The following is a 25,948-nucleotide window of genomic DNA, read 5'->3' as shown; positions in this document are numbered from 1 at the left end:
GTCTTGGCATCTGCAAGCATTCATACATGTTTTTAGAAATGTGCACTTCCATCAAAGGCAGGCCTTGACAGGAGTTGACTGATCCCAGCAGCAATGAGAAGCTGAACTCAGAAAGAGCAGCGCCCGTCAAAGCCGAGTGCTCTGAGGCTGCTGAGCTGAAAGGTCAGCCATTTTGATTCAGTCCAATAAGCTGACCTCTCATTTAAGATACACAGAGAGAAAGAGGTGTCAGACAGAAAAGCAGAGCTTTCCTTTTTTCTTTTTTCTCATTTTTACTTCAACTCCGAAAAGTTGGGGGCTTTCTACAAATCTAGTTGAATTGAGCTTTCATTCCTTAGCTCCAAATTTAAAATAAAGAATCAAATTTTCTACTTGTTTCTTTTACTGTAGCAACTTATATATGTGTTGTTCACTATTTACTTAAATTTGCAGTGTGCAGTAAAAAAATAATAATAACATAATAGAGACATGATATAATATTACATTTTTTGTTTATATATTTTTATCTTATTATTGTTTTACATTATTTGCCTGGTAAACATTTAACCTGTGCCTTATAGTCACAAGTCCATTTACTCAGAGAGTGACTTCAAGAATTTTCAACTTGTGTCCTGTGGCTCTACTTTGGGGAATACATGTATGTATGAAGACAAAAGTTCTGATAAACAAATCTGTAATTATGATTTTGGTGTTTCTGTAATCAGAAATTTAAAGAGGAAACTGAAGAGTCCCATTGGACCCTGATCTATCGGGAAGCATTCCAGGCCATAAGGGTTTACTTTTAGCAAGTAAATTGTAGTTTTAATGTAGAAACATTTAAATCTGAGAGGTCTGTAAAATAAATTGAGTAAAAGCATAACTTTCTGCTTTGAATAGTGGTGGTATAGTATCAGGTATCAAGCTACTGTACATGACTTGGAAATATTGAAGTATATTTATATTAAAAAAAATGACCGCAGTACTTATTTATAGTCTACCTCTTTTGTATTTTAGCACATTATCTGCAAGGTACAGTAGCACATTAATTCTTAACATCACCTTAAATGAAAAAAAACGTAAGAAAAGATCATCTGTTTTTGATGAACCAGTTAGTAATTCTTTGTCATGCTTTGCCTTCTACTCATATTATACAGTCATTTGTCAGGAAATGTCACTTTTAATAAACCCCTAAACAGCCCGTCACAACATGGCCTGCAACACTGGCATTTTCTGGGTTGTAATGAGAATTGTGTCGGTAAAGGTTAACCCAATCAAAATTAATGGTGAGCCCGGCCAATGGGGAAATGGTGTTTGTGATCAAACTTATGACTAGGGAGAGGTGCTGAATCCAAGTTGATGTCATTTTTATTCCACAGCATCTTTTGAAGGCTTTCACTGATGATGTTGGCTCAGTTTGATAAATGAGTTTGCAATTTGTTATTTTTTATTTTTTTTCTTGCAGCCATACTGCTCGTTACATCTCCATCTTCATGTGTCTGCAAACCCCTACACATCTGGAAACATTGCCAGCAGGGACTCTGCACCGGGAATCATTGTCGCATCAGGTGGGTGAGAAAGAATCTCATTTAGTGGCACGTTATTTCTATTTGTTTCTCTTTCTTTTAACAATTCTCAATTATCGTTATTTAGTTTTTCTATATTATCTTATAGGTAAATGTTTTTTTTTGATTAAAATTAAGTTACAGATGCTGCACAAAGGAAGTCAAAAATGCTAAATTAGTCCCATAATGTGTGGTTTCAAATAGTACAAGACAACAAAGATGACATGGAAAGACCTATGTGGTTTTCTACAAGTCATTTTTTATCAGCAGTGCCAGTCACAATCGAGTCATGTATCTCCTTTTTTTGGAATCCCTCTCTTCCACCCATGGATGCATTAGATATCAGTACGTTAACTCGAAGAGACAAAGACCACGGAAATCACTAAGACAGACAAAGCCAAAAGAGATCTGCCTCCTTCAGTTAACTATAAATCTTGGCACTTAACATTTCTATTTAGTGATGTTTCCAATATGGCTCTGCAGTTTTGAATGCTGTGCTCTTCTATGAAATTATAAATGGCTGTTTTTAGTTCTTTTTAACTTGTCTGTGTTCAGTGTTTTCAATGTGTCGTCAGCTCACCTTTGAACGGGGCAAATGACAAGACAACAGACAGTTAGAGCACTAAGAACTATAATGGACATTGTTTAGCCCTCTGAGCATCAATATTTCCAAGCACACAGGAGACAAAACAATGATTCTCATTGACTCAGTGTGGAGAAAAGAAAGACATGGAAGACTATGAGATCAGCAGCCCCTTGGGTGAATTCACACCTCAGTGATATTTACTCCTGCATGGACCAGCACTGTCAGCAACACATCAGCACATGCCTCAGGTGTGTGGAGAAGGCCAAGCTCACACCAGAAGTGTGCGGTTTTTGACCTGTTATGAAACATAAATTAAGCAGATTTTAAGAGTGTGGGAATAAAAAAAGATTTCCCTTTGATCGCATGTCAGTATTTAAGAATCAAACAAAAAAAAGGACAACAAAGGTAAAAAGAGCAAATGTTTGAGGTTGTAAATTAACCAACAACAGTCGGTGTAGCAGTGGGTTACAATACTAGTGAGAAGTATATATTTTTTTGCCTCCCAAAGTTGGCCACGATAGCAGTATAACACAATTTATAGCTTTTTCCTGAAATCCGAGGATACACTGGACATTGGAAGTTCAAGAGGATAATAATCTTAGATATATGATCAGCCTGGTTGTAAACAGCTATGATCGATTAGCTGAATGTTTGACTTTGACCTAATAGCAGCAAGTGTACACTGGCTTGCATAAAGTAACTTGGAATTCAATTTTTTTATATTTACCTTTAAAAAATGTGGTTTCTAAGAGTTTCCATTGTAAAATTAGCACCTCAATGTGAGTATAAACTAGACAAGTGTGATGGTTTGATTGTGGTTTACTTCTGAGAGCAGTCTTCTACTGTGGACATTTTTTAGTCAAGTCAAGTCAAGTCAAGTGGCTTTTATTGTCATTTCTACTATACACAGTGGTACACAGTACACAGTAGAAACGAGATAACGTTCCTCCAAGAACCAAGGTGCTACAAACAACACAAGCTATAATAAAGTGCATCGAGTGCAACCAAGTGCAAACAGTGCAGACGAAAAAACAGTACAGACGGACAGTGTAGACAGACAACACAAGTAACACAGGACAGGACACAAGACACAAGACCCAAGACAGTGCCGACCAGTAAACCTACTGTATACTATTTTACAGTACAGTACAGTTCAGTTAAGTGTGCTAGGGGTGTTAAAAAAAAGAGCAGCATGTAAACGGTATAGTGCATTTAAATGTCCAGCATGTAAAAAAAGTGCAATTGCATTGGAATGTGCAAAAAAAAAAAACAGCAGGTAAACAGTGTAGTGCAGTAAATGTAGAATGATAAAAGTAAATAAATAATAAATAAGTGGTGGTGGAATGAGATGAGTAGTGAGTGATGAGAATGTGCTGAGTTCGGTTTGTAGTGTGTTTAAGTTCTATTTCAGTTCTGTGTGTTGAGGAGCCTGATGGCTTGTGGGAAAAAACTGTTGCATAGTCTGGATGTGGTGGCCCGAATGCTTCGGAACCTCTTTCCTGATGGCAGGAGTGTGAAGAGTGTGTGTGATGGGTGTGTGGGGTCGTCCACAATGCTGTTGGCTTTGCGGATGCAGCGTGTGGTGTAAATGTGCATGATAGAGGGCAGAGAGACTCCGATGATCTTCTCAGCTGTCCTCACTATCCTCTGTAGGGTCTTGCGATCCGCGACGGTGCAGTTCCCAAACCAGGCAGTGATGCAGCTGCTCAGGATGCTCTCAATGGTCCCTCTGTAGAACATGGTCAGGATGGGGGGAGGGAGATGGGCTTTCCTCAGCCTTCTCAGGAAGTAGAGACGCTGCTGGGCCTTCTTGGTGATGGAGCTGGTGTTGACTGACCAGGTGAGGTTGTCCGCCAGATGAACACCAAGGAATTTGGTGCTCTTGACCACCTCCACTGAGGATCCATCGATGATCAATGGAGAATGGTCACCCTGTGCTCTCCTGAAGTCCACAACCATCTCTTTAGTTTTGTCAACGTTCAGAGACAGGTTGTTTGCTCCACACCAGGCTGTTAATCGTTGCACCTCCTCTCTGTAGGCTGACTCGTCGTTCTTGCTGATTAGACCCACCACGGTCGTGTCATCAGCAAACTTGACTATGTGGTTTGAGCTGTGCATTGCTACACAGTCGTGCGTCAGCAGAGTGAACAGCAGAGGGCTGAGCACACAGCCCTGAGGGGCTCCAGTGCTCAGTGTGGTGGTGCTGGAGATGTTGTTCCCGATCCGGACTGACTGGGGTCTCCCTGTCAGGAAGTCCAGAATCCAGTTGCAGAGGGAGGTGTTCAGGCCCAGTATGCTCAATTTCTCAGTCAGGTGCTGAGGGATGATTGTGTTGAATGCTGAGCTGAAGTCAATGAACAGCATTCGTACGTATGAGTCCTTACTGTCCAGGTGGGTGAGGGCCAGATGGAGGGTCGTGGAGAGGGCATCGTCCGTGGAACGATTTGGACGATACGCAAACTGCATGGGGTCCAGGGAGGTTGGGAGTTGGGTCTTAATGTGCCTCATGACGAGCCTCTCGAAGCACTTCATCACGATGGGTGTGAGCGCGACGGGACGGTAGTCATTGAGGCAGGAGACAGTAGACTTCTTAGGCACAGGCACGATGGTCGTTGCCTTGAGGCACGTAGGAACAACGTTGCTGCTCAGGGAGATGTTGAAGATGTCTGTGAAGACATCCGCTAGCTGTTCTGCGCACTCCCTGAGCACTCTGCCAGGAATGTTGTCTGGTCCAGCAGACTTCCGTGGGTTAACTCTGCATAGAGTTTTCCTCACTTCAGCTGTGGTTAGACAGAGCACCTGGTCACTGGGAGGTGGAGTGGACTTCCTCGCCTTCACGTTGTTCTGTGCCTCAAACCGGGCGTAGAAGTGGTTCAGCGCATCTGGGAGGGAGGCGTCACGGTCACAATCAGGTGAAGTTGTCTTGTAGTTCGTGATCGCCTGGATGCCCTGCCACATGCGCCGGGTGTCTCCCAGTCTTCGACTTATGTTGCTGATCTTCATACTTAGGAATGCGTGATTTTCAGCAACAATACAAAGTTAATGAAAGTTTACATATAGTGATGTTGGCCACATTTTTAAGTTTGCTGAAAGATAAAGCCAAATTATGTTTGTCCTAATCAGCTTGACAAACTCTAGTAGTAAAAAAAATTCGTCACTGCTGCCTACAGACAACAATCATGCCCACTGTTTCTGCAGACAGGCAGTGGAAATTAAACACTACTCACACACACACACAGACACATGCGCGCACGCACGTGCACACACCCGACTGCTGTCAACACGTCAACACAACTCAAGAAACAGCTTGCATTCAAACACAGTCATTCCAATAATACACATTTTAGTAAAAAGCGATACGGTTCTAGTGTCGCTATTTCATGCAACACTACATTTTCCTCTTCACATTTTCATCTTACTACAATTCATATCATAATTGTGAATAAATACATTAAGTTGAAGATTTTAATATACCGATTGAAAGATAATACAATCAGAGGGGATAAAACAAAGTAAAGTCTAAACTGTCCATTATAGTTCTTAATGTAGCAGTTGCAGCTTCAAATTAATAACACAAAATATATTCAATACAGAGAATGTAAAATTAACATAATTCAGTGTAAATTGTTCAGGGACACAGGCACCATCTCGTGAGGATTTTGGACTTTCTGCCATGATTCTAAACAAAGTTGCCCCAGAGCAGTTGGTGTGTCTTACTGCCATAGTAGGTCAGTAAAGAAATGCCACCTTACCTTTGGGAGTAAAACTGTACTTAAATTACCAGGTCTTGCATTAAGGCAATGAAAAACTCTTCCTGTATATATAGTTATTTCTAGTTATTAGTTTCCAAACATTGCTGCTATTGCCAACTCCATTAAATTTTAATGGATTTAAACAACTTTTTATCCAAACAAAAGATACTTAACCCCTTCTAACCACTGTAGCAAGCACAGGTGAACACACCACATAGATCATATGATGGTGGCAGCATCCCCCAACAATTTAAACTATTTTCTACAAGTAATGTAAAGGAAAAACTGTATTTGTATAATACTACACACTGCATACGGTATGTACTGTATTATCTAAATAAAATTTGTACCATTACTTTTTGTACTTTGTGTGGGGGTGGCAGAGGCTCCACGCCTACCAACCATAGGGTTGGAAGTTTGCTCCCGCTCTTCCCGACCACAAATTGAAGTGTCCCTGGGCGAGACACTGAACCCCTAACAGCCCATCCTCATCCCCAGCCGAGCAGTGCAGGTGCCAAACCCGGTAGAAATTGGGAAGGGTTCTCAGGAAGGGCATCTGGCGTAATAAAAACTGTGCCACATCAACATTCAGACAAATGATCCGCTGTCGCAACCCTGAACTCACAGGATAAGCTGAAGCTTTCTGTACTTTGTATATATTTTAAAGCTCATACAGCACAAAAGCACTTTTTCCTTTGAAATGTCCATTGAGAATAAATTTATTTGAGTTACAATAATGTATAACCAGTTCATTATCTTAGCAATTCTGTTCTCTTCTTCTTATTGCAACTGAACTGTAGTTCTTTTCTTTTCCAGAGAAAATCAAATATTTCTGTCATCTAGACCAAAAGAACAGAGTTAGCGAGTCTGTGACACTGCTTTGCTCAGGGGGGTTTGAGGCAATTTTACAAACTCTCTTCCACTCATTCACATCCCATATTTCTCACTCTCTGTTGCCTTTGCTGGATCTGCTGAAGTCTCCCTAAGTTAGTACTTCAAACAAGTTTGGCTCTAAACCACAATCTTGGCCACCATTGGAAGCAGAAGACTCCAGGGGACTAGAGTAATTCTCACATCTTTCAGTGTCTGTTGGTAAAAAAGACACAGAGATGAAATGCCAGGCAGCACATGCAAGATTTAGTAATCATCATCCTGTGCCATTTCAATGACAGCTACAGTACACTGGATTTATATTTACACAATTGGGGAGAAAGATATCAGGACACTGCAGCAATGCATGCGTTGCTTTTAATAGAACCCTTTAACATCAGGCTGGTAGTTTTAGTGAGCTTGACCCTGCATGAAAGTTTTAAATGTCTTGGGCTATGGCCACATGTGACATGTACACAAAATAGAGTTTTTCAACTGCAGTTCTGTGACTCTCTAAATGTTGGGATTATGAACCAAAATGTGTTTCACTGTGAGCGTGAAATATGGGATGGCCGTGCCTCTGATAGACTCACAGTGCTTTCCAGTCTTGTTTCGAACCACCTGGCACCAATTATAGGCTAAATTAAAGCAATTACTGCAGCCTTCACAGCATTAGGAAAGTGCGTCTTAATATGGTCAGAATTACTGGAAGATAAATACAGCAATCTGGATTTATTGGTTAATTTAGGAGTATGGGCAAATGTCGCACTGCACAGTAGATCTTGCAGAGCACTGTAATTATAGCCCCAGTCTGCAGCTGCAGGCTGGAGCCTTCTTTGTCACCAGTGCTGCTCCAATGGCGCTTTATAAAATTCGGAGCTTTATTTCATCTCGATGAGAATTCATTTCCCACGTCTGTATTATGCAGTGTTCCTACCTCAAACACTGTTGTTTGTCTGTCATACTTGTAGGCTCGATTGGTGCAGAGCTGACCACCAGCAATGTCAGTGTGTTCATCACCTCAGATGCAGGAAACACATGGAGACAGGTGAGGATGCTCCTTTATATAATATAGTAGGAGAGAATATTCTTGTCTCCTTGTTTAAGAATGCAAACTATGACAACACTGCAGCCATTGTGCTTATTTTCCTTTATTTTTCATAAGATGAATCAACAGTATTAGTAGAAACAGCATTTGCCTTTAAGCTTCAAGTCAGTGAATGGACGTTTCACATGGCAGCAGCTGACTGACATTTGACAGCTGCCGTTGCTAGGAGCCATGCTGTCAATGTCGGTGGTGTACTGACTGAAGAATCTCAGACTATAATGTCTATATGCTAACAACACTGACAGAAGACATTTTTCCCTTTGATTAGTTGTTGTTAAATGGTCAGTTATCAGTCATAATGTAATTATTATTCAGTAGGCCACCTACCAGCTACCAGAAGGCCAGTATGTTCACTGTTATGTGTAATTAATGTAATTCGTCAACACGTATGATGTTTTCATCATGAAACACACCGTTTTCCCACAGAACTGTCGCGTTCAGTTCCGTCAGCTTTCTATTTCTACAGCAGCCCTGCTGTGTGCTGTTGTGGTGGGTCCATAGCACCCACCACAGTGTCAGAGAGCAACAATGGCAATAAGAGCAGGGCTCTCACGAGTATGAACACAGTGATTGTTTCGGTCAGACTGCAGACACCCACAGCGTACACAGCATAAAGTATATGACTATATCTTATTATTTGTAGTACAGATTCATAGTGGCCGGCTTAATCTTGAACAACCCAAAACTGTCATTCAGCATATGGGGAACCATGTTCTGCATTATTGTCCTCACCTGCTATTTAATAACTGCACACTAGTCAGTGTATAATTATTAAATGGTGATTATAAAATAAAATCTTAATTTCATTCAGCACCTGCTTGCAGTGCATGTCGGTGGTTACTACCTTACTTACAATTTATCCATTCTCCCAGTCCCACACCTTTCCAAAAACCTTAGAACATCCTAATAGCAAAAAAATCGAGTGCACTTAACTGACTTTTAGATCTTAATTTATTAATAATCCTACACGTACCAGTTTGGGAGCAACCTGTTTTGTATGATATGCAACAGTCTCCTGGTTCAAATACCAGGTGTGTCCTTGAATGAGACACTTGTGGTCATACAATTTCTTATTTTTTTGATCCCATGTTTCCTACCTGTATGTGGATGATAAAAAATCTTAGTTTAAATGAATTTTAATAATACAACCATATTGTAGCAGCTATTGTCCAGAGCATCTAACTGTGGGAGCTAAGGCTGAGTTAATTTAACTAATCTAGGCTACGTGCCTAGCTTGGGTGCTAGCAGGATACAATGGGAGCGAACTTCCAAAAAGAGCAGGCGGAAGAGAGAACACTCGTGCCCAATATACAACACGACCCCAAGTGTGTCCAGCTGATTAGCATGAGTCAGAACATTGCATTTTTACACATTTTACAGCTGCCGAGATCGCTGACTTTATTTTGGAATTACCAAACTGGGGCCCATCACCGCAAGGGTCCCTCCTATACACAACACTTTTTCCCATGGAGCCGGCCAACACAGACACCACGTATGACGTAACAAAGACAACTAACAGAACCAAAACATGTAAACACATCTTGAATTTTTAAAGTAATGCAAACTACACACATTCAACACTTTAAACACACAGAACTATTTACATGTCTCTACCCATAGTGCTCCGGGGCCCACTATGCCAGTCCACTAGCTGGTTAGCTAGCCGGGCCGTTACACAGCCCACCTAACAGGGTTCAGTCTCCCCACAACCCTCAGTCATTCTATAGTCCCGCAATGAAGTCCCTTAAATGTCTTTATAGCGGTCCACCCTCGGTGCCAGGCTACATCCTGAGTCCGTCATTGTCCATCTTGCCACTAGGGGTGGACTGCTATAAAGACATTTAAGGGACATGTTCAGTCTCCAGGTTTGGGGACATGGGATGGTACGGTGCAAACCGATCACTGTGCTGCACCATCCTTCAGCTCCGGCCCGGCGAGCGTCTTCCTAGGACCCTGGAGGCAGCTGATTGATCACACCAAGGCGCCCCTTACTCTGGGCCGCAACCAATCTCAGGCTCTAGGTTGGACCAAAACCCCAGTGGACCAAAGTCCACCCTCCTAAACATCAGTGAGCATGTTTTCACCCTGGCCGGTGCAGGGTCTTGTGGTCTTATTCCTGAAAGACACACACAGTCTCTCTGTGGAATGTCCATCAGCCACTCAAAAGTGGTGGGGGCATTGCATAGTCCAAAAGCCTTACCTTGAACTGCAAGAGTCCTAACTCTATGGTAAAAGCAGTCTTTGGCTGGGCCTCCAGTGCTAGCTCTACTTGCCAGTACTCTGCACAAGTCCAAGGAGCACATAGTCCAAGGCATCATCAATGCGGGGAAGCAGCCCCGCCTTCCCCCGCAGGAAGGTGTGGAGGCTCAGCTCATCTTGTGCCGTGGCCGGGAAAGTGGGCTTGCCGCGCTGGGTGTAGAGCTGCACTACTTACACAACACTCCACTCCCCCACAGTGCCGGCCAACACATACGTATGACATAACAAAAACAACTAACAGAACCAAAACATCTAAACACACCTTGAATTGTCAAAGTATTGAAAACTACACACATTGATCTGTGGCCCCGGGGCCCATTATGCCAGTCCACTAGCTGGTTAGCGTTATAATATATTTTAAAAGTGATTTGTGTTTTGTAAGATGCTGAATCCTTTGCACATGACTGTATTCAAAATGCTTTGCTCGTAGACAGGTACATGTGTGATAATTCATTAATTAATAATCCTAAAGTCCATTTGGCTGCACTTGAAGTTTTGGTTTTAAAGATTTAGTATTTTCCTGCTCTAGTCTTGTACCCTGTGTTGGTGAGTGCACCGCTGTCTACAGAATTATCATCTTTTGATTCATTAAAACTTTTTGTCTTGCTCTGTTGCTAATTAAAATGTGGCATATTAAAGCAAGAAATAGCAAATTGTAACCATGATGTATACTGTGTGTGTTTGTGTGTGATGTGTTGTTTGTTTACTTCAATGATGCAGCACGGTAGTGTGTATGTAACAAGCCACTGCAGAGCGAATGATCTCTCTGTGTTTTTCTGCCTGCAGATCTTTGATGAGGAGTATGCAGTTCTTTATCTCGACCAAGGAGGAGCCTTCGTCGCAATAAGACACACTCCTCTTCCCATCCGTCACCTGTGGTGAGTCATTATGACAGAGATGGCATTTGTCACAGCGTGACTAATTCCCTCGGAGGAAGTTCTAAGTTTTAAGTTAGTCAAACAAAGGCAAATGAGTTTGTCTTCAGACTGGGGGATGATATTACTCGGGCTAGAAAAACCTGCCAGCCATGGAAAAATCTGCTTTCACAATTGTCATTTAGTTTCACCTTTCTGTGTTTGAAGCCATAATGAGTGTGGCTTCCACTGATCAGTGTTCACACAGCAGAGTACCTTCAGCGTTGCACTGAATACAAAATAAAGTTGTTAGACAACTCTCAGGGCCATTAGCTTGTGCACACAGTCTGGTCCCTTGTGCAACAGCTGTTTGTGTTCCCAGGTTGAGCTTTGACGAAGGACGGCAGTGGAACAAGTATGGCTTCACCAACACACCTCTGTTTGTGGACGGGGTGCTGGGAGAGCCTGGGGAAGAGACCCTTATCATGACGTGAGTGATTTGTCAATGCTGAAATATATCAGTGAACCTGAAAAATCAAAGTTACAATAAATGAACTTGCTGTGTGTGTGTGTGTGTGTGTGTGTGTGTGTGTATGCATGCTGCTCTATTTGCATCTACACCCGAGCATGCTTGACCTCCTTTCCATCCATCCAATATCTGTGGTTTGCGGGGGGGCTGGAGCATATTCCAGGCAAAGTACATCCTGAAAAGGTTGACAGTCTATCTAATGGCCAACACAGAGAAACAGACACAGACAGACAATCACCCATTAACCTAACATGCATGTCTTTGGACTGTGGTAGGAAAGTGAAGTACCTAAAGGAAACCCACGGAAGCACAAGAACGGGCACTCCACGCAGAGAGGCGACTGTTTTTCTTGAAAAAAAAAAAAAAAATCTCTCAAGGTCGGTCCAACATCAAATCTGTCTGTCTCCAGATTATGAACACAGGAGATCAGTGCTTTAATAGTGTGACTGTCCATTTAAAGAACACGAAGAAAAAAATGGTTGGACATTCTTGAGAAAATAGAGAAATAACTTTGTTTTTAAAAAAAAAAGTTTTGACAGCATTGAAAAGTTGGAAGAGCAGCCAGGCTGATATGCCATGTCCTAAGAAAGCACATTTATGAAGATTCCTTTTGTGTTCTTTCACATTTATTATTAGATGAACCCAGAGGTGAAGAGCGTGCAAACATTATGACACAGCACTAGCACTTTATTGCAGCTACAATGTAGGACTTTGAGATGTGTTACCTACAGGTTTCCACAGCCATTACTTCAATGTTTCATGACACCTGTCATAAATGACAGAGTGACAGTAAGCTCTGTAGTCAGCTCTGCAGGAGAGTGAAAGGGCACAGCTGGAAAGACAGAGAGAGAGAGAGAGAGAATTTGAAAACACAGAGAAACAGTCTCAACCGGACGAAAAGAAGCAGCGGGGAACAGGGCGACGCTGACAGTCCAACTTCTCTAAGATGGAGCCTCTCCGCTGGCAGACAACCCATTAGTTTTCATAACACTATCATGCACTGTTTTCTTATCAGTTTGTACTCATTTTACTGTAAGTGCCTGTCACGGTTCGGCGCCCACAGAGCTAATTGACAGATTGATTGTGATAAATATGCTGTGGTAAGAATAGAGGGGAGGGGTCGGTGCAGAGAAACACACCCATTCAATTTAGCAGGAGATGGAAAATTTATTTGGTTAGTTTCATAACCTTGGATTCTGTTTTGTTTGTAATCAGTGGGAAAAAAAGTAGACATTCATTCTGATTACACTTTCAGAAGAAATAAGTTGATGACCTATTGCAAAAATGTCTAAAAGTTTGATTTTAACTTTGTATTCCTTTAGAATATTTTAATTTCAACGTGACTCATTTTGTATCTCTCATTTTGTGTTTGTAGTGGGTCTCTGAAGTCTTTTAAGTCATTTTGACTCTATTTGTAGTCATTTTATGTCCTTGTGTCTTTTTATTTTTTTGGTAATTTCAAGTCCCTTTATAGTTTCGAGTCCCTATGCAACCGTTTAATGTCTAATTTTTTGGATTTTTGTGTCTCTTTGTGTGTATTTTTCCTGTCTCAATTGTGAACCATAATGAGTTTTATGGTTTCAAACAGGAGATATATTAGATTTATAGACATTGTGCCCAATAGAGTGTGTGTGTATGTGTGAATATACACACACCAATTGGCCATTTCATTACGTACACCTGTCCAATCTAAAACAATTCAACACGGCAGCTCTTACAAGGTTCTAATTTCTCAGGTTTTGAGTTGAAACTGCCATAAAGGTATTAATTCTACCCTTCGTTTTTTTTTGGTTTGGTTTTTTGGTAAGATACTGTACAAAAACAAATTGCAAGTCTGCCTTTATCCTTAAACACTGTTTCTTCGTGACTATTATCTGTAGGATGTTTTGGATGTAACAAGCAGCATGCGTGGCTATTTTCCAGGATATTCGGCCACGTCAGTCATCGCTCAGAGTGGCAGCTGGTGAAAATAGACTTCAGATCCATCTTTAACAAGAGGTGCACAGAGGCGGATTATCAGACGTGGCATCTACATGATCAGGTACAGATCCCGTGCCAGCACCAAAATTGAAGACTTCACTTGTTTATCACACATGCTAAAAGTGTTGTTGCCAAGCTTAAATTAAAGGAACATTTTATTTTTTATAGAAGCTGAAGGATCGATGTGCATTTTATATAATATTTTTGTCAGTGTACTCAATTTTTTTATGGTTTGTAGTTATTAATAAATTGCAGATTTTTATTTAAAATCAATATTTACTATAAAAGTGATTCATTCAGTATTTCCAACATATTATTGTATTTACTCTGTTGTGACTCATACATTTAAGATACTTGCGGTACAAAGCTCCATCACTAACAATGTCTGCAATTCCTTAGACAGAGGACAAGGCTGCCTATGCTTATAATGTCTCTGTGATTGTTGAGTAATGTGTTAATCTTGTTTTATTACTGTGCTCAACAACTGGCATAGACGGAGAGTGGGTCAGAGTGAGCCCAAGGCACCAGCACGTGCCCTGGGCTCAGTCCTCACTCCTTTTTGTAGCTGGAGCAGCAGACCCCTATGAGATTGCTGGTTATTTCAGATCTGTTTCAGTGACATTTTGCAGGTTAAGCAGAGCAATTGTTGCTGTTGGTTGGACACTGGAAATTCCTGACATGTACAGAGTTGTGAATGATTAATATCAAATTATCACCTAATAGATACTTAATATTTCAGTCTACAATAAAGGCAACCTTACGATGGGGGAATGATTTTCCCTTTGCCTCAATACATCACATTTTAATGCCTATTCTATAACCAGTGTGCACTGCATAGTAAACAGGGAGTGACACAGCCTTTATTAAACACATCTATCAACACATATTATAAGAAATTATTGGTTTATGCCATGTACACCACAGTTTTTATTGCAGACACTTAAAAGTGCAGAAAGTATGCAAGGAGTGATTTTGAGTTGCGTCTCCATTCTGCTGCATAAACAAAAGCCCTGAGCTTCATGAGCTGTTATTTTGAAATAAGACGTCAATCCCTCCACTGAATATCAAATCATGGAAAGTCTGTTGAGCGTTGCTTCTTAAACTTTAGTTTGTAGAGAGTTTAGCTCAACTGGGGCCTAGTCATCAAACACTAGGCTTCATAGTCAGGATGATGTGCAATCACCAGCTGACCAGCTCTGCTTTTAAGCCTGGCTGTGCAGCGGGTGAACATAAAGCTGGACGTCTCTCAGCTCCCAGAGCACTTATGCAGATCCTTTACTGTTTTCTCTACTGAAGCTCTGAGTGAACCCACCCCATACTAATGCATAAAAAAAACCCCAACCTGGCTGAGCCTGAACTGGAGCCAGAGACAGACTGTGCCTTCATTCATGGGTCCAGTGCTGTAATTGGTTTAGACACCCATATGCTCAGAGCAGGCTAGTGATCAAAACACATAGCACAGAAGACGACAAGAGCCCAAGCCAACGTCAGGGCTAACCTGCGTAAGTGTTGATGTACTGCAGGTCCAAGACGGCTGCAGAGATAAAACCTTCAGAACACAGGAAACTTTTTGTGTTTTAAGACTACTGGAGAAGTTAGGGACATTTCAGGAGCTGGAAGTCTGTTTTTAGGCATCTCACTACTGACACCTAATGCACAAGGACAGAATTTTCTGGTTTTAAAAAATAACAGAGCAGGAGTGTAGGATGGAGGTTGCAGAAAAGTAGGCTGGTGTTATCCTCTCATCTTTTATTTTTTTTTTAACTCCAACTGATTTCCTGTTCACTTCCTCTGCATAGATCTGTGGCTAAAAATGGATGGGAAGCTGGCAGGTTTTTGTGTCTGAAGCTGCTTCTTATTCATGTATTTCAATATCCTCTCCCCCATAAGAAAAAAAAAAAAAAAAGACCCTAAAAAAAGAAGTCAAGCATTACATTCTGCAGAGAGACACTTGCAATGAAGTAACAGTTGTTGAGTTTAGCAAACCACACAGCTCGAGCCCTGTAAATACCCGCTGAACAGGAAAGCACAACGAGCTGAAATGAAGCTAAGGCAACGCTGCTTTTCACACACCAGTGTGATACACACATGGTTGGTTGCATTGTGTAAATTATTTATGGTGGCCAATGTTACAAAAGCAGCTTGTTTATTTCTTTTTTTTTAAGCTCCCTGTGACTTTTTTTCCCTGATTCTCTTATGAATTTGGGTCTGCAGGGTGAGCCGTGCCTCATGGGCGTGAAAAGAATCTACCGGAAGCTAAAGCCTACGTCCAGGTGTGTTATGGGTAAGACATACTCTGTGTCGATGACATCAGGCCCCTGCGACTGCACGGAGGCTGACTTTGAATGGTAATTACATGTTTCTTTAACAATCTCATTCCCATCTTCATTCTCACCGTGTGCAACGGATGTAAAAGTAAAATTCCACCAAGTTTTAAAAAGCCAAGTTGAGATCTCCAAGTGTGTAATGTTTTTGTCAGCTCTGGAGGGAGCATTTCTGAAAGTATAAATAGGATGTCAAAGAGGTTATCTCAGTTTGGGTTTGGAGAATGAAAACTTTAAATGTAAAGTTTTGGGGTTGGAAACTGGGGCACAGAATTTACGATGCAGGTGTTGTCAAGACAGAGAACGTCTAATATAAAGATGTACTTTAGCTGCGTCATGCGCTACATAAAATGTACAGTTTTCGTATTTTGATCAAAAGTAGAGACGAAAAGTCAGGATATCTCACCCTCTGTTGTTTCAACTTTGAAGTGCAATATTTCAAATTAAATATTTCGTTTAAATGCTTTACTAAGGGATTTAAGGCTTTGGATGGAAATTCTGAGGTAATATCAAGAATAGGGTAGCTATTCGTAACAAGCTATAAAAGATGACTGAGGTCTGTTTGTGCCCAAATGCAGCTTAAAGTTACTGTACGTAACTTGTTTTAAATATATCTTACTGTGGAGAGGTGCTGTTGCTTCCTGTGAAGTCAGACTCACAGAACAGCACACTAGAGGCAGTGCAGATATTTACTTCAAAAGGTTTTTGAGTAAACACTTTATAAGTGAATCCATTATGTAAAAAAGACAAGAACATTAACTTACAAAATATTCATAACCCACTGAACCATAAAATAAACAAACAAAAGTACAAATAAACAACATACTTAACTTTGTGGCATTTGATTTGTATTTTAAGCATTACTTCATTTGTATTTTTGATTTTCTTTTGTTTTTTACGTCAAAATAATATTTTCAATGTAATAATATTGGATGCATTAGTCATATTTTCAATGTGTTTATCATCCAGTTTAATTGTTTGTGGTCATATATAAAGGAATAGATTAATCATTGCTTGGTTCCTCCCCACAAAACAAAAACATGATTGTGGGCAGGATTGCATAAAACAATTTTAATTGAAATAATTTATACACCTGTCTCTAAGAAAGTGATATTAAATTTCAAGTAAACTGTTTTCCTTTAATAACATCACCTGGTAGTTTTAACGTACTGTAAAAACTTACATTTGATTTGTTTTTCATGCGTTTATAATGAAGCCACTTATACTTTTATAAAAACAAAAAACACACACATGATTTTTCCCCCATTTATTCTGACCTGTTTATGTGCATATTGCAGCTGGCATCTCAGTCTTAATAAATCCTAAGCAAAATTACCAGTAAAGCATATTTTATAAGTAAAAGCATTAAAAAATATGCTTTTAAATTAAATGTTTCCCAAAAAAGTACGTGAAGCGTTTTACCAAATTGTGAGAATTACAGTAAATAATATGATTTGTTGTAAAATGTTCTCTTCTGTATTAGGTGAAATATACTGAAAATTCATGAATTACATTGTTGAAGAAAGGAGACAATTGTTACATTATTGAATATGACCAAAATCAACTTTTTAAATACTGAGAAAGGGGAACACTTAATAGTTAAACAACAAGGTAGGTAAAAACATAGAAAAAAAATTTAAATGCCACAATGTTACTTTATATTGATAATAAAGATTTCCAGTGATCTTGTTTTCTCTTGCAACCATAAGAGAAGTTTAACAATTTTTGCTTTATCAGTAAGTTTTGCAGCTTTCTTACTTATTGTCATCTGAAAATTCAACATTCAAGATTAAGAGAACTTTATTGATCCCATGGGGAAATTGTGTTGCCTTGTTACAGCTGCTCTTAAAAGTCGAAAAATAAAGAAAGGAAAGGATAATGATTAATACCTGAAAGGCTGAGTTTGGTAAAACGAGAGTTTAGAAAAAGTTTCTGCATCAAAATCCATTAGAATCCGTTTGAAATTGTACTAATTTGATTTCCATTTTCAGTTCAGGGCGATAATCATAAGTAAACCCAGGTTTTCCCAATTACTACATTCTAATAGTACACAGTAAAATGCATTAGAATTACAGTCAGTACAGCATAGTTACAGTACAGGGACACAACATCCATCAGGATTTAGAGAATCAAAAGTTAAGTGAATAAAGTGTAAATATCTTTAGGCTGTAAGAGGAAAATAGACAAGTCACATAAATTATTTAGTTTTTAAAAAGTTAGAGTGATCAGAAACTCAACAGCTGATGTCCACACTGTGGATCATCATTTGGTGGGCACATAACAAAAGTGTGATCAACAAATGACTGAAGCTAAGTTTTAACCATGGTATTTCTTACTCATTTACCACTAGCGCTTAGCTTTTATCAATTGTAGAAATGCATTTGCCAGGCTTCAAGGAAACTGGGTTTAAGCAAGGGATTAAAAGATAAGAGCTCACCGTCATGGAAAACCTCCTCCAGATTATAATTGCAGAGCAGCACTGGCAGATTCTCTCGCTGGCTGCTGCTGTTAAATGAAAACCAGTCAAACATGTACCTGTGTGTGTGTGTGTGTGTGTGTGTGCGCGTGTGTGGCTACAGTTGTAAGTGGCAGTTTGAGTTTTACACCATGGGGATCTTTACAGGATACTCCTCACTTTCTGACAAACCTTTAAAGCACTGTTTTGAGGCTGGTTGGTTTTAAAAATACTGTTGAAGTAGAAGTTAGGAGGTAGGTGAGAGTTGGGCTTAAGCTTATTTGTGTGGATTGATGTAAATTTGTTAAAAAGTCAGGGCATGCATAATATCAGTGAGAGCAATCAGTCATTTGGTGTCTTACATATTTAATTCATCGAGAATACTTTAGAGAATCTGTTTTGACTTTGACGTGAGGAGGCTTTTTTTTTTTCTGTCGATCGAAGTAAAGAAAAGCCAAAATAAATCGATCATAAATTCATGTTCAAACCTTCAGAGGGGATATATAATTTATATAGATACTTTGTGAGTAATTCGCAGCTGCTTCTGACACTTTTTATCACAGCTGCAGCTACAGAAATCATTTTTCAACCCGCTTTCTTTGAGTTATTAGCAATATTAAGGTTGCTTTTTTTCCCCCTTTGCTTTGGTTCCAAATCTGTGGGTCTCTTGAGTGAATCCACTCTTGGAATAAGCACCATCAAAACTATAAATCACCAAGCCTAATAGCTTTCATTAACAATCACAACACTTTTGCATCTGTGTGCATGTCCCACTAATTGGGACAATTTGTCCCTATCATTTTGGGGACACGGCGCTGCTCTGCTTTCTAATTTGTAGGACAAACAACTCATGGGCTGCATTTAAAGAAGCATCTCCAGTGGTACAGAGCAGTCTCTGTATAGCTACTGTGTAGTCAATACAAAAGTGACTCCAAAAAACTTTTAACTTCAAAAATGTCTTAAATACAATGGAGGTATTTTCAGGTCAGTGTATCCAGATTTGTCCTCTTGTAATAATAAAAAAGAATGTGTGCACTGAACTAGTTTGCCTGTTTATTATTATTATTTGTTTTTTTTTTGGACAACCACAGTGATTATGGCTATGAGAGACGAACTGACGGCAGGTGCACCCCAGCCTTTTGGTTCCATCCGTCATCGATGTCCAGGAGTTGTACCACAGGAATGAGTTTCCTCAACAGCACAGGGTAAACAGGACACGGCAAAAGCAGCAACAATACACAGTGTCAGTAGTCACCAGGCATGTGAAGAAGGGAGGGCGCTGGGGGCTCAAGCCCTGGTCTTTTTCCAAAGTTGCTCCTTCAAGCACTGATTAACCTTTGGGATTTTTGCGTTTTCTTCCTATTAGTTATGCCTCAATTGATTTGGCACAAAAACATTTGTATAATTTCAGTATTACAAGGTACAAACAAATAATTTATATCTGTAATTTAAGCACAAGAGTTGTTTAAATATGCTGATGTATGCTTTTATCACGGAACGTCATGCATTTGTCTTTATCTCACTGCTCTCGTGTTTCTATGTATTAGAATATTTGTGCAAATGTTAATTTGCAAATGTTAATTCAAATTCATCAGTTTTTGTCACTGGAATTTAATTTTTTAGTTTATCAAAATCCTCCGGCCCCTCCCAAATTGTGAGGATATAGACCTGACTTTGGGGACTTATTTGATGACCATCATAACCAGTAAGTCTAGGATTTCACAGACATTTTTTTGTATGTAAGCAAGCTCTGACCGACACCTCTGGTCAGGACTTCAAGGCCATTACAGAGTGTAGGTCCCATTTGCAGATTAGTTGTGGTAATTGAAAAAAAGTTCCTGCAAGTTCTGCAAGTTTCTGGAGGAGCTGGATGACAGTTGATGTGAGTTGACAGGGAAGTTGGCCAATAGGGACACACTTCCATAAATCACTTTGTAGAATTATCTGGAAACAGCTTTTTACGATTCCCTGACATCTGCCATTATGGTGCTGTGTCTGGCTACCATGTAACACCTGCCCCCATTTTGTGATTCTTGGGACAGGGCTTCCTGTTAAGTGGCAGGAATTTTGTGCAAAAAGCTGCAACTTTTGAAATCCACTTCATGAGATCAATTTGAAAGGCTGAATCCTTATTTTGTCTTCAGGTAGATATTTGAATGCATTGTTGCTTTTTTATGTGTCACATATATACATCTGTAATCTTTTTGGGTTTTCCACCTTCAGCTACAGGAAAGTGGTCTCTAATAACTGTTCGGCTGGAGTCAGTGTGGAGTACACAGCCAGAAAGCAGCAGTGTCCCCTTCAAGCCCCGAAAGGTCTCCACCTGGTCACCAGTGAGGGCACGCTGACAGCTACATTAGGCACCAATGTCACTTTCCTTGTTTTTCTGGAGGAGGTAAGATGTTTCCTGTATTCCTCAAAAAGCCTCATGGACTGACACAGTAGTGTCTCTATGGAGACAAAAAGCAGTAATGCTCAGCTCTGGTCGTATTATACACTTAGCTTGCATTTTGTCTGTTGGCTTACAAACATATACAAAAATAGAGTAATTACAGTATTTACTATTAAGATTTAAGACAGATTTTTGTCCAAAGCCCCACTAGTGCCCTTTATGTTCACAAGGACATAAATGTTTTAATGTGACACAAAAGCTTAGATGAGAATGATCTAAAAATTGTGCTATGTGTAGAGCAATTAACCCCTAAGATAATTCCCCCTTAGTAACCATAACCCTAGTGTGTGATGTTATGCAAATCATTTGAAACCTGTTTGTGATTGCAAAAAGTACATGGATACATTTAAAATAAATTTGCAAATTTTCAGTTAGATGCCAGCAACATGTTTGTTTGTTATTTGTTGTTGTTTTTTAAGTTGCAACAAGGCAACAAACAATTACAGATAGTGACAGTGGCAACAAAGACTGGAATTAATGAGTATTGCTAAAAACAAACCAACTGGTGGAACATCTTGCAGTTAATGAGGTTAATTGGCAACAGGTTAGTATATTATAGCTATAGCTTAAGTAACACAATGTAAATTTAAATTGCAGCCCACACGGTTTTGCAATATATGACGAAAGGGTCAATAAAATTGGCAAAAGGCTATAAAACATTACTGATAAACTAAAAATGTTGTTTCATTGATAATGTAAATCTGTTTTCAATCATCTGTTTTTTCCAGCTTAGTTGATTTGACCAGGTTAAACAAAAATTATAGAAAATAAAGTTCTTTGTAATTTTTGACCAAAAAAACCTTTGTTTAACTTAAACATCGTGGATGCAGAGTCCTACACTGGTGGCCCCCAAACCTGTGCAGGACTCTATTGGTGGACACATCTACTGTATGAGTTGACAACACTCTTTGCTTTGAAAGTGTTAGGCTTTAGCTATGAAGTAATGTCTTCACATTATCTTTCTCTGTAATATTCAAAAAATATTAAAAAGAAACTGCTGAAAACAGAACTCTTCCGCATCTTCCTATGCACTTAAATCTCTTAAAAAAAATAAAAAAATTTCTGCTCTTGCATCTCTTGAACTGTGAACACTTTTCTGATAGGACTTTGCTTTGATGTTTTCTCCTTGACTTAGATTTTTGCTGCTTTGTACCTCACTTGTAAGTCGCTTTGGATAAAAGCTAAATGACTAAATGTAAATGTAAATGTAATTGTGATTTCCTGAACGTCTTTCTCTGCACAGGGTGACGGGGCGAGGACGAGCATCACGCTGGACTTCGGAGATGGCCGTGCACAGACCTATTCCAACGTGAGCTCCATTGAAGACGGAATCAAACACATCTATAAAGACGTGGGAATCTACAGGGTCACTGCCACAGGGGAGAACAGTCTCGGCTCGGAGACTGCTGTGCTCTACCTGCACGTAACATGTGAGATACTGCTGAAGTTCTAAGATCTGTGTCTACAAACACAGTGGCCTGTAGATGCAAAACAGAATATTTCCCCAAAACACAATGACATTTCAGATTACAGAAGAACACAACACTACTCGCTCCTGATTGGACACAACTGTTCACAGTTATTCTGTCCAATCAGAAAGCAGCAGTTTTATCCTTCCCTACCTGCCCTGTAATCTCACAGTTGTTGAGTTCTCTGAAATGTTGTTCTTTTCCAATTCTGTTATGTAGAAATCATTGTGTTTTGCATCTACACTGTAAAGCTTCCTCCATGTCTGTGCTTACTTGGTCCCTCTGCTTTCCACTTTTTATCACACTGAGTGTACATGCGGCTGTCAGCTCGTACACGAGCGCGCAGCACGTTGTCTACTTTATCTCCTCGCCCCCGCCCCCTCCCATAACCACGCAAACAAGTGAGTTAGAACAAATCCCATCACACTTCAACTCAAGTCAGCTTATGCCTCACAGCCACTCAAGCCCACGCGAGCCTCACATGTAACAGGGCTGACCACCCCCGGTGTATTCAGGGAGTGACAGATGCAACGGAGCTGACTTATTGATCAGGGAGCACCACAGCTCACGCCAATCTGTCAATCCTATGTGCCAGCCATACAAATAGACACACCACAGGCTCAGGAGTGCCATGGATGAAAAATAACACACAGATGGCAGCTAGCACTGGAGAGAAATCTGAACAAACTCACTGCCCCCACCCCCCCCATAGAACGCCTTATTTTTTTGTCATTTGAAACAATAAAGTTTTTATTTCTCTCCTTTTTTTTACACATTCTGCTTCAGTACATTGAGTTCACTCTGTGATGTATATATGTGCCTGAGTAGGTCAGCTGGAGTATATCCATCTCTCAGCTCCCTTTGTGGCGGTGAGGAGTAAGGAAGTGAACCTGACTGCTGTGCTCTGGCCCAGCCAAGTGGGAACGGTCACCTACATCTGGTGGATCGGAAATAACACTGAGGTACTGTACTGTACCCTTTCCCACTTCTCTCCGAGCTCTTACTTCTGTTACACCTATGCACATCTGCATTTAAGTAGGTTGCTGAGTCTTCTGCACCAAAATGTGAGAATCGTTATTTTGCTGAGATATTTTTTGTTCACCCAGGTTACAAAAAGTGTGGCTTTATTAATCAGCTTTGATAATAAAACATTTCAAAGCGGACAAATGGGAGCCATCTAAGGTGTGAAGCTGCAAGTTGGAATTGATCAATCTCACCCAGGTGAAGGGTCACAAAAGCAGTGTTATGGGTCCAAAATTAAAACATCTGCCTTTAAAACTTTTGCTGTAAGCAGAAGTAAGCAGAATTTCTTTTGTGCAAGACACACACAAAAAAAACCCCGTCTTTCATCGATCTGGACCAACAGAAAGCAGTGTATGCCAGAAGCTCTGTCTGTGGAAATGCTCCACTCCCCCTTATCTGTCTCCATAATTGTAGCTGTGTAAATGTGTTTGTTCAGCACCAACAGGGGCCTTCCACAAGGACAGCCAGTTATGTCAGCTGGTAATAAACCGCAGCAGTATTAGCATTTTATAGTTATTTGAAGAACAAATGGAGACGTGAGTAATGACAGCAAGGAGCTACCGGTGTCACACAGGGAACTCTCAGCGGGGCCACACTACTGTGCGCACAGATACACAAACACACACACAGAACAGATTGTTCCAAAGTGCTGTGTGTGTGTGTGTGTGTGTGTGTGTGTGTGTGTGTGTGTGTGTGTGTGTGTGTGTGTGTGTCTTTTAGAACGCTGACACCTCTGTAGTGTAAATAACAGCAGTGTGAGATGTTAACCAGCCATTGATAAGGAAACCTCTCTGGAAGCCACTGACTCTGACACTCTCTCTCTCTCTCTCTCTCTCCCTCTCTCTCTCTCCCCCACCAGCCAGTAATCACCCTGGAAGGAAGTGTAGCATGCACATTCTCCCGGGAAGGCATCAATACAGTAACTGTGCAGGTGTCTGCAGGGAATACTATTCTGCAGGACAGAAAAAGCATCGCCGTCCACGGTGAGCCCACTGTCTGACTCCATCTCCACTGGGATGCTGCAGCTCTGTTAACACACTGACAATTGTCAGAGTATCACTTTACCTTATAAGATACAAATAAACATCATTATTACAGATTAATTCAACTCAGTTGCAATTCCTATATCTAAATAACAGCTATCCAAATGCTACAAAAAATGCCAGATAGAATATATTTTAGATTATATATTTAAAATAAGCTTTTGTAGTGTGAGAGTGGAAGCATATGGTACAGTACTGCAGAAATATTTCACTTCTAAGAGCACTTTAAGTGAGGCTCATCCCACTGACCAATCATAGACTAGCAAAGATTTCTGCTTGATTAGTAAGTTCATTAGCAAAGTACACCTATATCAGTAGCTCAGTGGCAGTGGCTGACCACAGGGCCCGTGGTTCAATCCCCGGTCCCGGCTATATGTCGAAGTGTCTCCCGGCAAGACCCTGAAGGGTTGCGTCAGGAAGGGCATCCGGTGTAAAAAAACTGCCAAATCAACATGCAGACAATGAACCAATGTGGTGACCCTGAACTCACAGTATAAGCCAAAAGGACAAAAAAAAAAAAAACAGCATCCAGGAATATGGCAATGTAACTACAACTACGAATCTGGTGCAAAGCATCTTGTCTTAATCTAGTTAACTAAACTAAATTGTATCCTGTCAACTGTAGAAGTAAATCATAGATTATATATTGATTTTGTGTAGAAACTTTAACCTACTGTGGTTAAATTACTATTATTCAACATTCTTATCACTATTGTTGTTTGTTGAAGCACCGTCCTATTTACATTAGAAAGCCAGTGCATCCCCCAAAATCCTCAGCGGGTTTCAGCAACTTGACAGGGAAACTATCTGAGAAACACAAAAAAGGGAATTTTATACTAGAAAGACCCAGATCACTACCAGTGTAAGGACTGGAGGAAAGGAATCTTCACAGGAGTAACGGCTTACAGCTTGAAAAACCTCTTTCAAACCCAGTATTTATATTAGCACCCAACTGATGTTTAAAGACAGACAAATTGTGAACCTCTCCTTTAAAGCTGTGATATGCAAATTACCCTAGTCATAGTGTAATACTCTAATCAGTCCACTCTTCTGAGTGCAGCCCTCCCTCTGCCTGCTCCACTATTCTCTTCTACCATCTGCGACACATTGCCAAGCTCTGCACATCATTGTCATTATCGCAGTACAATAAATAGTAGGCTGCAAAACTTATTAATCAAGCAAGCTGAAACTGTTGAAATTCTTTTTTAGAAGCAAATATCTCTGTGATGCTGCTACTCCTGTTAAATAAGTCTGACTCTTCCGCATGGAACAACTTGAATAGTTAAACAAGAGTGAAGCACGTTCTGTGTGTATAAATGCCATCAGGGGCAAATTCAGCAATTTTGTTTAAAACTACTACTCAGTCCTTTTTTACAAAGTAGATTTCTGGGACGGAATATAAGGTGACTGTTACTGCTTTAGATCAGCTGCATTTAGTGGTAGATCTCACACTTTATTTTCCTCCCTGCAGAATATTTCCGTTCTCATCTGCTCGCCTTTTCTTCCAACCTGGACGACCACAATCCAGATGTTGCAGAATGGAGGCTGGATGTGAGCCGGGTCATCAAGAACTCTCTGATCCAGGTAAAGTTCTCTCAGGTCTCACAGAAACCATGGTGTTTAATCTTGACGCCTGACTGGACCTCTGCCAGTGTATGAGCGGAAAGCAACCTTCCCAAGGCTTTGAGACATGAATCTGACTT

At 40.3% G+C, this 25,948-nt stretch overlaps 1 protein-coding gene across 6 annotated transcripts in view; it reads left to right on the top strand.

Annotated features, from left to right (window-relative positions):
• Positions 1 to 25,948, top strand: part of sorcs1 (sortilin-related VPS10 domain containing receptor 1) — a 169,342-nt gene that overhangs the window by 129,120 nt on the left and 14,274 nt on the right. For all 6 annotated transcript variants that reach the window (XR_010913932.1, XR_010913933.1, XR_010913934.1 and 3 more), the window contains 12 exons: positions 1,442 to 1,544; positions 7,721 to 7,797; positions 10,903 to 10,994; positions 11,353 to 11,460; positions 13,423 to 13,540; positions 15,694 to 15,827; positions 19,350 to 19,463; positions 20,482 to 20,653; positions 21,954 to 22,140; positions 23,008 to 23,141; positions 24,062 to 24,185; positions 25,717 to 25,829. Coding sequence is in view for 3 of the 6 variants with exons in the window: in XM_067499044.1 (XP_067355145.1) it covers positions 1,442 to 1,544; positions 7,721 to 7,797; positions 10,903 to 10,994; positions 11,353 to 11,460; positions 13,423 to 13,540; positions 15,694 to 15,827; positions 19,350 to 19,463; positions 20,482 to 20,653; positions 21,954 to 22,140; positions 23,008 to 23,141; positions 24,062 to 24,185; positions 25,717 to 25,829 (1,476 nt within the window). In the remaining 3 variants the exon portion in view is untranslated. The remainder of the gene's footprint in view (positions 1 to 1,441; positions 1,545 to 7,720; positions 7,798 to 10,902; positions 10,995 to 11,352; positions 11,461 to 13,422; positions 13,541 to 15,693; positions 15,828 to 19,349; positions 19,464 to 20,481; positions 20,654 to 21,953; positions 22,141 to 23,007; positions 23,142 to 24,061; positions 24,186 to 25,716; positions 25,830 to 25,948) is intronic.

The sequence above is a fragment of the Channa argus genome, chromosome 3 (assembly GCF_033026475.1).
Source record: "Channa argus isolate prfri chromosome 3, Channa argus male v1.0, whole genome shotgun sequence".
Taxonomy (NCBI): domain Eukaryota; kingdom Metazoa; phylum Chordata; class Actinopteri; order Anabantiformes; family Channidae; genus Channa; species Channa argus.
Note: the sequence above shows the minus strand (reverse complement) of the source record. Positions and strands in the feature narration are given on the sequence as shown.